This window comes from Colletes latitarsis, chromosome 3 (genome assembly GCF_051014445.1).
Source record: "Colletes latitarsis isolate SP2378_abdomen chromosome 3, iyColLati1, whole genome shotgun sequence".
NCBI classification, from domain to species: Eukaryota; Metazoa; Arthropoda; class Insecta; order Hymenoptera; family Colletidae; genus Colletes; species Colletes latitarsis.
Window position 1 is genome coordinate 33984120 of NC_135136.1, and position 12976 is coordinate 33997095.

Here is a 12976-nt window from a genome sequence, read left to right on the forward strand (position 1 = left end):
GACAGGCTGTAATGTATATGCTATCAAAACATTGTGGCGGTTTTGCATGACGGAACACCGAGGAATTCTAGTCGATCGGCGAGCATGTAACAAACTTCAAAGTTAATTTTGTCGTGAAGGAACCCGTCTAAAATAAATTATCTTCTCCAAGCTTTTTGGACGGGAAATCTCCTCTTATTATTACGATCGTAACAAGTAATAACTGAGAGGAAAGCGGAGACGCTTTGTAACTCGAGTACAATTCTGCACGGTCTAATTGGCTAAATCTTCAGCAACGTTTCGTGATCTATGGCCTCTCTGAATCGTTTTATCCTCTTACACAGTAAACGTGTAGAACTCATAAAATTGAAATGCAACGTATTTGAAACTCCAGATTTTCCGCATATTTAGTAAACAAATCGATTCAACGCGTAGAAAATAATGTCTCTTTTGCTCCCCCTTCGAATCGATTCGCGTTCTGTATAATTAATCAGTGCTGTCGTCACGGAATTCATAAATTTATTATTTATACGGTAAACGTTTGCACGCCTCGAAATCAGAATACATCTCGTATCTAAGCATCGAACAGAAACATCAGCGGCTTTCAATGTCAACGATAGTATACAGACGATAAACAACTGTTTTGAAAAAGAATCCTCGTTGGTTGATCTTCGTGACCACGTTCAGTGTTCAGTACTCGAATTCGGAACGGTAAAAGGAATAATTCCCGTTGAAAATTGCAAGTCGATTACCGTGTTCGCGATACCCGTAATAATTATTTACCGGGCTTCGTAATTCATTAGGTTTCGTTCTTTATTATTTGCAACGCGAACGGAAGTACATATCGATTTATTACGAGTATAAATCTACATTAGAATGCACACCTACGTAGCGATGATTAATTGTTGTCGACCGCGCGCGCGTTCGCGCTACCATTACTCATTGAGAAACGTGTTAATCCCCTATAGTACAGCGCCGAGAATATTTTCCCCCGTCTTCGTCGCGCAGCGTTCACCAGACGTTCCGCTAACTCACGCGTTCCATGGCTCTGCAGCGTCCTGAAAGTGGAATAGTGTGTACGGTCGCAGTTGTTAAATGGTAATTTCATTTGGCGCACCGTGGGATTTATGCGGTTGTTCTTTACTCGCTGTTAGTTCATCAAGGCCCGCGCGACTTCGCTCCGGGCGCTGAATTTATGGAATTCAACCATTCGAATATGATTAAGGGCGCGACGATTCGAGACACGCAGCCAGTCGCCTTTATTACTGCCGATGTACCTTTCTGAACCGTATTAACGTGATATTTCTGTTTGTTTTTGTTCGACAATGGAAAGATATAATTTATTCGTAAGAAAGAATGTCGAAGTTTTGTATTTGTTGAGACTTGCATCGTTGAAGTCGGTTCATGATACGATTATTCCCCCTCTGACATATCTACTTGCATAACACGTCGATTAGTCAATGGGAACACATACCGTGTAATCAGCGATATTTATGAAAAATTACATTGTGTATGCAACAGTTTTTATTCAACAGTTTGTATACAACGTTCTGTATTCAATACATTCTGTAGTATACAATATCTTGTAGACTATAGAATGTTGAATGTTGAAGAATGTACATATAGGAATAGATGGTGAGTCGAGTGCTTGTGAGAAAGATATGAGCGTAGCCCTCTACTGACAAGTACAAGAAGTGTCGTCATATATTCTTATCATTTACTTACATGGAACTTATCCTTGAATAACTTTAAGTAGTAATTGGATTTATTTATTTGCAAGTTGCAGACCCACTAAAAAAAATCGATAATTAAAAGAACAAAGGTGAGCTTAAAGTCTGAAACTTCAGAAATGTTTCTGCTTGAAACGAAGTTATGTCTATCATACACATCTGCACGGTAATGTTTTAAGGTTGATTTATTAAAAAAATCTGCAAAGTTTGCAAAGAGGTAGAACATTAAGAAAATATATTAGAACGAAGAAAAAAAAGAAAGCTAACAGCAAGAAACGTGGTAATTTTGGCAAGGTAGCACATATTGGATACAGGAAGGGAAAAGAAGGTGCAGAATGTGCGTAGGTGGAAAGCACTTCGCAGATGTTAAAGGTTTAAGGCGTGGAAAAATTATTGATAAGAACAAGATGAAAATTGAGGGAATAAATTGGAAAGGTGGGAGAGGAAAGCAGACAGGGTATGTAGAGATTGAAGGGGATGAGTTAGTAAAAAAGGAAGGGTGAATGTGATTAAGAATTGAAGAGGAGTAATGTAAGGTTAGATAAGATTAGAGTAGAATTAGGTGAAATTTGCAACGAAGAATAAAGTATCAGATAAAGTTAAATGTACTCTACTATAACGGTCGATACCTGAAACCGATAGGTCGTGATAAATAGTGAGATAAAATGAACATTCTGCAATTTATTACGAGCTTAAGCATAACATTGAAATATCACAGTAATTTTAAATCTTTTTATAGATAATTGTTCGTCTCAAAAACAACGAGCAATTCTAACATAATTAAATATGTACCTGTTGCGATATTTCTCTCATTGTTTTCAATTTTCGCGTTTATTCTGAATTTCTAATAAATCTAAATTTCGTTAATCAATTTTATAACGCTATTTTACCAAAGTAAGCATTTCTAGAAAACCTTCCATGGCTGTACGAATAAAAGGATTCCGCCTAATAATTCTAACAGTACAAGAGTTCTCGTTTTAATATTATTCGAACCAACCATCCCTTTATTTCTCAAACAACCCTCTATTTCCCGTTCCGTTTCTGCGGCTCTGATCCTCCCAATCTGAATTTTACAGCTCAACGATTTGTATACGGAGCAAATTTCAGAGATTATTCGCCGCGTGGGTGGAACTCGTGTCGTCTCGCGTTGACCATTTCCGGCATCTCCCGGGTAAACGCGTACGGGGATTCGAGTAGCTCGCTGAATCGTTTTGTCATCCGTCGAAAGCGAAGGGAAACGAACGTTATGGCTGTCATCCCGGCATTGTGTCTCCGCGTGGCAGTAATTGCGCCAGCATAATGCACGCGTTGGCCCGGAGTCGCGCGTAACTGGACTGTCTGTTTCGATTATGAATAAAACATGCACTTATAAAATGTGAGCGCGCATTACGCTCGATATAACCGAAAGTATACAACGCTCCAGGCCGCGACATTTGAATAATGAATTTGCCTCGGACGGGCAGTTTTCGGTGGATTTTCGAAGCGTCACAGTCAATTTTCCCGCGAGAACGATAAATGCCAGAGTGGCCTTAATGCAATGAAAACAGGGCGGATTTTACTTGAATTTTGGAATTTGAACTGGCGATAATTATCGAGTCGGATTCTCTCTCTAATTCGGAAAGCTGAGGGGCTCATCCTCTCCAAACTTAATACTCGAAAAGGGTAGTCATCTGCAGTTGGACCATTTGGTCAAATTCTGTAGTTACTGGGGTCTCGATATAATGGAAAATTCGGATTAACCCAGAAACTATAATTTTCAAAACTATATGGATCATTAGACTAAAATATAAATTCAGCGATAGTACGAACTTTCGATTTTTCGGCTAAATGGAGTTCGGTTTCTTTGAAAGAAATATATGATATGTAGAAATTAAAAAATTCATTATATGAGGATTCATTATATGAAATATTCCCTTCTTGAATTTTATAATTTAATTATTTCTCCATAAAATTAACAACGTGTCGCTCCTGAAGTGCTTATCAGTAATTAAAACCTACAGATTTTTAATACCATGCATATTTCGTTCGAAAATAACGAACGACCGCCCACGATACTTTTCATATCTATGCAGAATCGTCTTTCATTTCATCCCCGTGATATTAAAAGTGTAAATATTAAAGTATCGAATATCTCCATCGTCGAACCACGCTATGTCGATACGATACCACGTTCGACTTCCATTCTATCGAACATTGAAATGACTAATCGAATATCGAGATTGAAATCCAGAACGATGACGAAGCACGCGAAGGGTAATAACTCCGTTGCAGCGTTGTAAAAATATTTCTGTCGTATCAATACGGCGTTTCTGATAAATTGCATTTCTGTTGCAGAACTCTTTAGAAATGCTGCAGAGGCTGGCCCTCTGGACATCGTGAAGCTTCGCAAGGGGGACAAGCTCTTGAACATTTCAACTAATTTGCCGGAGAATACCCCGGACGCACCTTATGTTCTTCAGGTAACGATCCAGCTATCGTACACAGCTGTCCCCGCCGTTTCGGTTCGTTCTCGACCCTCCAAATCGTTTACCTTTCTCGTTAAATTATATAATTCAGCGTTTTCCGGGAACCCTCCGTGTTTTTCAACCCTTTAGAACTCGTCTTCTTTACGAGACAAGCACGTTTATTATACCTTGGGCTTCGTAAATCGAGTGTTTCTTTTTTAATTTACTTCAAGTCAAGATTGACAATGAATTCACAATTCTTTACAGACGAAAATTGCAGCAACTTTCGTCGTGGAAAGCAAATATAAGAGGAAGATTAAATGGTTCGACGATTATTTTTGTTCATCAATTATTTTTGAAACAATTTTTTAAAAAAGAAATTTCAACCCTGTTTTTCAATGCTTCAGAACTCGTCTTCTTTACGAGACAAGAATGTTTATTATACCCAGTGATTCGTAAATGTAGTATATCTTTTTTAATTTATTTCAAGTCAAGATTGACAATGAATTCACAATTCTTTACAGACGAAAATTGCAGCAACTTTCGTCGTGGAAAGCAAATATAAGAAAGTATTAAATGGTTTGATGAATATTTTCGTTCGTAAATTATTTTTGAAACAATTTTTTTAGAAAAGAAATGTCTATGAAAAATGTATAATTCTCTATTTTACGCCTCCCAGGTGGAGAATTGGTTCGGATAAAATCTTTCCAAGATTCGTTGTTTCGTCGAAAAGAGTAGGGCAATTACTACGAGTGGTTTACGATTCGAGAGTCCCATTTTCACGATTTCAGTGCTCTTAACCGGAATTGATTGAGCGAAAATCCACCCCCAATTCACTGTTTCGTCGATGAGTACTTGGCTCGATTTGGACGAGCGAAACGCTTTGATAGAATTACTCTTTATGACGATTTCATAAATTTTCTCATACGTTCGTTATAATAAACGTGTTGTTTGGGAGTTAGAAACGCACAAACTCCCAAGCTGTTTTTAATTACATTAAAAGGATTATTTAGATCGTCGCCATTTTGTTCCCATTAATTTCGACTGAACGAACTAAAAACTCTCTCTGTGATTTATTTCGTTAGCGAGTGCTTAACTCGAGCACCGAGGGGACAGTTTACTCCGAATGATTATGATCTAGGTTCGTTCTTTACTTTTCTAACTTTTAATAGGATGAAATTTCAATTAAAGTAAAAATAAAATTAATTCTAGGCTTTTGGAAACGTCACTCTGAATTATTTCTGGGTTTCATGTTCAAAATAAATCATTAAAAATACTTAAGAGTTTGGGTAAACATGGTGATTGTGTTAGGTGTTACTGAAAATCGTGCAATTAGAGTCCAGGTTTATATAAAAATAGAAATTTGATTCCAAAGATTTAAAATAAGTTAGTCTATTCAGTTTAATTTTAGAAATTGAAGCAAGCTGTAACTTTGTTCTGAAGATAGAAATAATTAAATAACAACTGTCTTTTAAGAATATATATTTTTTATGCAACTGTGTAGGCGCAATGTGCACTCGTATTTAATTTTTCAACGAAGCCATATACTTTTATACATAAATCGATTCGTTTCATTATTCTGTACGTAAAAGTACGATTGTTTGACCATTGAAAACACAATACTTTATGAGATACTTGATATTTTAAATTAGGAAGATACTTTATTGATATTACGATACAGTATGAAAGTAGGTCGAGGATACTTAACGCTTCTGTTTATACGAGCTGTATCGAGTACTCGATATTACTGAAAATGGTTCATTTGGTTTCTATTGATTATTTATTATTAATATTCCAGTCGAAACGTCGGTTGTTTCGTCAATACGATACAGAGAGGTATGCAAATTAGTGGAAATACAACTTTTATAACGCTGTATGTGCGGGATATATTGCATATTTAAATTTAGGAATGTTAAAACTAGCTGCGCTATCAAAAGTGACAAGATGTCGGGTAGTCTCGCATTTTTAGCCAGTAGTATATTTTCCCTCGGTTACCGAGAGTGCAGTTCATTCTGTACTTTTATGATAGTTCTGACATACGCTCCTTGACACTTGATTACTCTCAACTGACAGAGACACGATATTTTCGTAAGAACACATCGCAGCACCAAGTTATTTATCCGACACCAAAGATTTATCATCCCTTCGTGTTTCTTCATATTCCGAGTTGCATTTGTTTGAAGCACAGACGACTCAAGTTTAGTGAGATATCGAAGAAGTTATACAACACACGATTCTCTATAATACTTTCATTTCGAGCAATTAAAAATAATCGATTTAAATTTAATTCGAATTTAAAATCAGAATAACTATCATGTAATTCATATTGATGCTTTGTATTTTTTAAAATTGTGATTCCTCAAAGTAAATGAAAAGATCAAAATGTATCTAATTAATAATAATAGCACTACTTCGTTTAATTCTTTAAGTTCATTTTACGATTTCTTATGGATGGGGGAAAAATTTCGGGGAAACAATTTTGGCCTCACATCATATTTTCGGAAAAGAATTTTTTTCTCGAAACTGAGTAGGATTTCGGGGGTATGTCTATTCACAAAAAATTATTGTAATTGACCCCTGCAACTAAAAATAATTTTTTTAGAACGATTCCAAATTTTTTATTTTTGCCAAAAAATTTATCCACTTATTGAATTTTTTTCTCGAAACTGGTTAGGATTTCGCGGGGATGTCTATTCACCAAAAATGATTGTAATTGACCCTCCTAGCTAAAACTAATTTTTTTAGAACGATTTAAAATTTTTTTTTTTCGCCGAAAAATTTAGGCACCTACCCCCTGTCGATTTTTCTTAAAAATTCGTTTTTCATTTTTCATAATTTTGTTTGACACCCTACAGAAAAGTTGTTCAATACTTTTTTGTAGGTACCCATGAGCTCTACTTCAGAAAAAAGTTTCATTGAAATATATTCACTATTGCAGGAGTTATGGCTGTTTGAAAATTGGACCATTTTTATGGGGTTTTTCTCATTTTGGGGGCTCAAGGATCAACTTTTCGAATATTTTTACGATTTGTACATATTCCCCATTAAAATACGCGTAGTTTGCTTTTTTAAACATTAAAATCGTCCAATCCGTTCAGGAGTTATGACGTTTTAAAGATTCGCCTGAAATTTTGGGCTGACATTTCCGGTCAGAAATTATATTTTCGGTAAGGAATTTTTTTCTCGAAAGTGAGTAGGATTTCGGGGTTATGTGTATTGACCAAAAATGATTGTAATTGACCCCTGCAACTAAAAATAATTTTTTTATAACGATTTGAAACTCTTTAATTTCGCCGAAAAATTTCTGCACCTGCCTATCGATTTTTCTTAAAAATTGGTTTCTGATTTTTAATGAACGCAACCATGGGTACTATAGCAATACAATTTATGAATAAAAAATAAATTATATAAAATTCCTACGGTTTATTCGTCAACTGTTTAGTATTTATTTGTGTGAAACTTAATCCGTAACATTTGCCGAAGAATAGTCCGTATTTAAAGATTGAGACAACCCTCTACAATGCTCAGATTTCATTTATTCTATTAATAAAAATCTGAATTTGCATAAAGATCCGCAGTCTAGTCATAGTAATCAGGTGAAACGCGATCTCCTCGAGGTTGAATAAGATGTGTGTTTATGGGACGCGAGTAATCAAATGTCAGGGATTGTAGATCTCGCGATGATTCGAGCGTGGTGGTAAACGTGTCTCCGCTTTTCAAGATCGTCGGAGCGCATCCGGCCTCGTCAAGGGTGACCGAGGCGGAAGTGCTGTGGGCTCTCGAGAGACGCGTGACGGCCTTGGAACGGCAACTTCGGGAGCAGCAAGAAGCTCTGTACGCGTCACCATCCTTCGCTCTTCGTGAACTCAAGCGGCAGGTCGATAGTTTCAAGAACAAGTTGGAACAGAACGACCAGCTGAATTGGCTGAGTAAGTTTTGCACAAAGTATCCCTATTTCCGGCGCGAGAAAACATTTCGGTGACGCGTGGTTCTCGTAAAATCGGTAAATCGAAAGCGTGAAATCTTCGATACGATCCCGTTCCTTTGTCTCTTCGTAGAATTCCGACGAAATTCGATCGTTCAGAAATTGACGATTGAAATTAAAAATCGCGAAACGAAAGTCAATTGCTTTTACAATTTAATTGATTGCTGTTTCTGGTAAACATGGTTCGATGCTGCATGGTCAAATAACCATAACAGAATACGAGCCGATAGTCCTTTTCATCCTTTCATCGCTTGTTTCTTTCGCTTTTGTCGTATCGCGTGACGCGCAGCGAGCTTTTCAAACATTTTTCAGCCGAAAAACGAGAACTTTCGCTCTAACGAAACTATTCTCGTTGGAGGGCTATTCGTCGTTTCGATGCCGATCGAATATCGAAATTAGAGCATCGAGGCTCGATTTAGAGACGCGTGCGACCCGTGGTTCGAAACATCGACGTGCCTCGACGACGAGAACACTTCCGGTGCTCGGGTTTTCCCCCTCGAAACCTGTGTTTTTCCCCAGCGCGTTTTATTTTTCACCGTTTTTTTTTTCCCCCGATCACTCGGGTTTTTGGTCCACTGCTGTCGATTCGACTGTGTTTTGAAAAATTCCTGGACTCCCGAAACGATTCGAAAAATCATTTCGACGTTAACGATCCGATAGGGACGATGGATATACGCGCGGATAAACAGCGGACTGGCTGAATACGCCTACCGCTGAATAAATATTTGCCCATGCAAGGAACCGTCCTATCTATTCCTATCTCCGGTTCCTAGCCAAACGCGTATACAGGGTGATACAGTCGCTCCGTCCATCGCGAAGGGGCTTCGCTATTTTAAAGAATGAAAAGAAGTTTCAACTTAAAATCGAAATATAATTTTATCGTTTGACGTTTGGAATCATAGAACTTTGAACGTTATTTATACATTAAGTTTCGATTTATTAGGTAGACATTTAAATAAGTAACAAATATGAGTCATGGTTTCTTTCAAATATTAATGAAGTTAAAGAGTTGCAGCTTTGAGTACTATAAATTAGAAAAAATAAATAAAAATATGAAGTGGCGTTTGAAATTAATGAAACTGCGTGTATAATCCCTAGTGTTGTTAGTCTACACCCCCCAGAGGGACAATTTTAAGTATTTTTGGGGTATTTAGAAAATTATATTGCATTTATTCTTTTTCAGAATCTAGTTACAGAGGAATTAAAATCTTTGAGGCGTTGAAGTCCCTCCAAAAAATATTAGGGAACACTGAGTTACACCCTCGAATATTTTTTCCACGTTATCTAATATTACAAATCGTATGTTTTTGTATTCTGAAGAGAAAGAAATTTTTTATTTTTCCCCGAAGCATAATATTTCGTAAATCTTGGGCGAATCCACCGTTCAACTTGTTTCCAACGTTTGAAACAGCGAAATCGAGGCGAATGGAGTTCTTGGATCGCTCTGTATAGATAAAAGGCTTATCGAGCAAACTTCACCTCGAGATTTTTCTTTTCATGCTTGTCTGCGTCTCCACTTCGCCAGACAGTCCAATTTTTCCGCTTTTCAACTTGATGAGCTTATTCCGAGTTTAAAACTTTTCGATGAACAGCATTTAGAAGTTTCCGGGTTATTAATTTGTTTTTGGTCGCTGCAGCGAGCATTCGTTTCCGTTTTTCAATGCCCCCGACCTATTCGACTTTGTACTTGGCTCTTGAAACGCAGAAATAGACGGAAAATCTGCGATTATAGTAGAACCTCCATTATGTGACTACACTGCTGTTGTATTGTCAGAAAACAACATGTCGTTATACATTATCCCTTCTTCTATACAAATATTCTTTTCTAAAACCTGATTTCGATCGTATTAGAATGTCAAAAATATCAGATACCTTTGAAATAATTTTTCAATTTGTCGGAGCTTCAAAGATCTCGATTTCTCCATTGTAGGCTGAAAAATAGAATGCTCGTACATTTATCGCAATAATTGTTTCGTACGTAACAAGCAACTTAAAAATTTTAGTTCCAATCGAAAATATCCGCGTATCGCCTTAAACTTGTCACGTTACCAATGGCAATTGTTTTGAAAACAACAAGCTTCGCGTATACGCGTTACTTTAATTCTGATCGTCGACATTCGCGTCTCTCCTTGTAAACACGGAACGGTGAATATCAGACACCCAATCGCGATGTTATCGGAATATTCTCTGATCTGAATCGTCCTGTTTCTCTATTAGTTCGGATAATGGAGGTTCCACTGTAGCTGCGTGGACGAACAGCGTTATACAGAGCACGAAATCGCCTTAAGATAATGTTCCGATCGATCAAGAACGCGGTTTCGACCAACGGGACGAGTCGAAGTTTCCGGTTCAATCTTCAGACCGCTGTCACTTTCAGGTTTCTACAAACATCTTCCGGAGCCCATCTTCGCGGATTCTTGCTGCAAATTGCAGTATCGTCGGATGAGCGACAGCATGAAGCGGAAGGTGCGGGAAAAGTTCCTCAATATCTGGTGAGTCGATAGAAATTGCTCACATTTACGGTCGTCAGAGTTTCTCTGCTTTCTCCGCGACTTACACTCGACGTATCTCACCGTGTAAATGGCAAAACAAACGACAAACGAGTGAATCGTAAAGCTGCGAAGTTTGCAGAATGCGAATGTTTACTTTTCGACATTTAAACGCGATCGACCGCGTTCGAAATTAATAATTCCTGCGCCGCCGGATGTTTGTGCTCGTATGATGTGCAAAACAATATATTAATACGTAAACTACACACGAGAATGTGTACGAAAAATATGTTAAATGCACGAGGAATACGTGCAGAATATTATCCAAATTATTTATGCTCTGTCGTGTTTCGATTGCAGTGTTTGGAGTAATTATGGTTTGATTAAATTGATTCGTATTAAGAAATAATCTACGTACTATATGATACAACAGGTCTGAAGAGTGTTATTTTAAAATCAATAATTTTAAGATAATATATTATATATCAAATCTTTTCTGTAACAGTTTAATGAAAAACCAATTGGTCGAATGGTAATCGAATGGTTTAAAATCGTACACGTTTAAACACTCGTTTGCCACTTCGCTTAACCATCTTTCCTAATCCGTCATTACTCATCAGAGTTCGAATCGCGGAAACACTCGGTACATTGAATTATGTAGTTACGCGTATGTGTCGTAATGGTATATAAATTAACGAGGATACGATCGTTTTAATGGTTAGCTTCTCTTAAATAACGCCGATCGTCGTTTCACGATCGTTTATTTGCACAAAGACTTCTCGACGCGATTTCTCAAAAGATATTTATTCCGATGTAGATTTCTTTGACGGATTATTTCATTACGGAGACGATGCTATCTCTAGTCCCCGTTTAAATATCCAATCGCCTCAACGACGATGATTAATTTCTCTCTCTAGGAGACGTTTACCGTGATTCTCTCCGTTGGTTTGCGCAATATCTTTTACCGTTGTACTCGCGTCGTGGCCATCTACCGCGAAGATCAATCGCGTAGAGATCAAAGCAAAGGGTAAAAACGTCGAAAAAATTTAAATAACCTCTTTACACTACTGAATAACAGGAGAAATTAATACTGAACGCCCAAGGTCTTCTTAAAAGACAAAATTTATCCACTAAAATCAAAACGTACGATTGGGAGATTATATATTCATCATTTGTTAGTCTTTTCAAAACTCTTGCCACTGTTGATATTAAATTGTGCAAAAACTATGTTCGAATATTACAGATTCTAGAAAGATTCTTTCCCCTCGATATTTAATATTTTCCTCTGAAAGTGGTAGTAATTCGATCATTAAAGTATCGTGCAGCGAAGAGTTAACGAAAGTGACTCTGACGCGATAAAAACGAAATTTAGAGTTGTCTTATTTTCCATTAATTACGACGCGACTCGGTGCATAAGTTGAGACCGAAGATTATCTTGACGCATTCGATTCGACTATCAATGAGCTACCGAGAACCTGTTAACTCGAACAGGCCACCTTGTTACGTTGCCTCGAGATGATTAAGTGACGCCGATAATCCGATCTATTAAGCTCCTGCTACCAGCTACAATGTAGCACCGATGGCGACGGTCAGTTAATTACGAGATTCTTATCGGAACAGATTAGGACCAGTTCTAAGTTGCGTCGTATTCGAAGTCAATTGAACGGCGTCTTCGATCCTTTACATATGACAGGCAATTAAAATTCAGAAATTATGATACCTGCGCGAGGAAGCGATGCACTGAAATATTTGTAAATATATTATGGCGGATCCTTAATTATTCATATAATCGATTAACTCAGTTTTCTCGTAATAGGAAAGCATTTATTTTGAAACTAAACGATGACATGATCTTTTTAAATTTTACCATACCTGAAACAAAATTGAATCGTACGCGTATTACTCAGATTTTAAAATTTATATTAAATTAGAGTACACTGTTTAAGCCAATAAACTCCAAAGGAAGAATAAGATGAGATCCAAGCAACAAGTTTTGTACACAAATCAATATTAACGGAACGTACAGCGTTTAACAAATTATAAAATATATTTCCCGTTTCTTGTGTAACGTTTTATGAAAAAGTTTGTTAAATGCGAATTGTAGGTTTTCGAGCGACCTTTGATACGAATGTTCACTGCATGGTGGGCGTTTTTGTGACGTTTTTGATATTTATATTAAAGGTCGACAAATTGAACGTAAATGATTAAACGTGACACGCTTTTAGCCTTCGTGTTTCCAAGTATTCGAAAGCAAAAAATACGACGATTTATTTTTAATCGATACACGTATACGTGAATTTGCTCGCGATGACGTAAATATAATTTCCATATTTTTCTGCTTAAAATTGT

At 37.1% G+C, this 12976-nt stretch overlaps 1 protein-coding gene across 5 annotated transcripts in view; it reads left to right on the plus strand.

Annotated features, from left to right (window-relative positions):
- Nucleotides 1-12976, plus strand: part of Pde9 (phosphodiesterase 9) — a 207494-nt gene that overhangs the window by 169500 nt on the left and 25018 nt on the right. For all 5 annotated transcript variants that reach the window (XM_076762152.1, XM_076762151.1, XM_076762153.1 and 2 more), the window contains 3 exons: nt 4044-4168; nt 7875-8082; nt 10516-10630. In XM_076762152.1, the coding sequence (XP_076618267.1) occupies nt 4044-4168; nt 7875-8082; nt 10516-10630 (448 nt within the window). The remainder of the gene's footprint in view (nt 1-4043; nt 4169-7874; nt 8083-10515; nt 10631-12976) is intronic.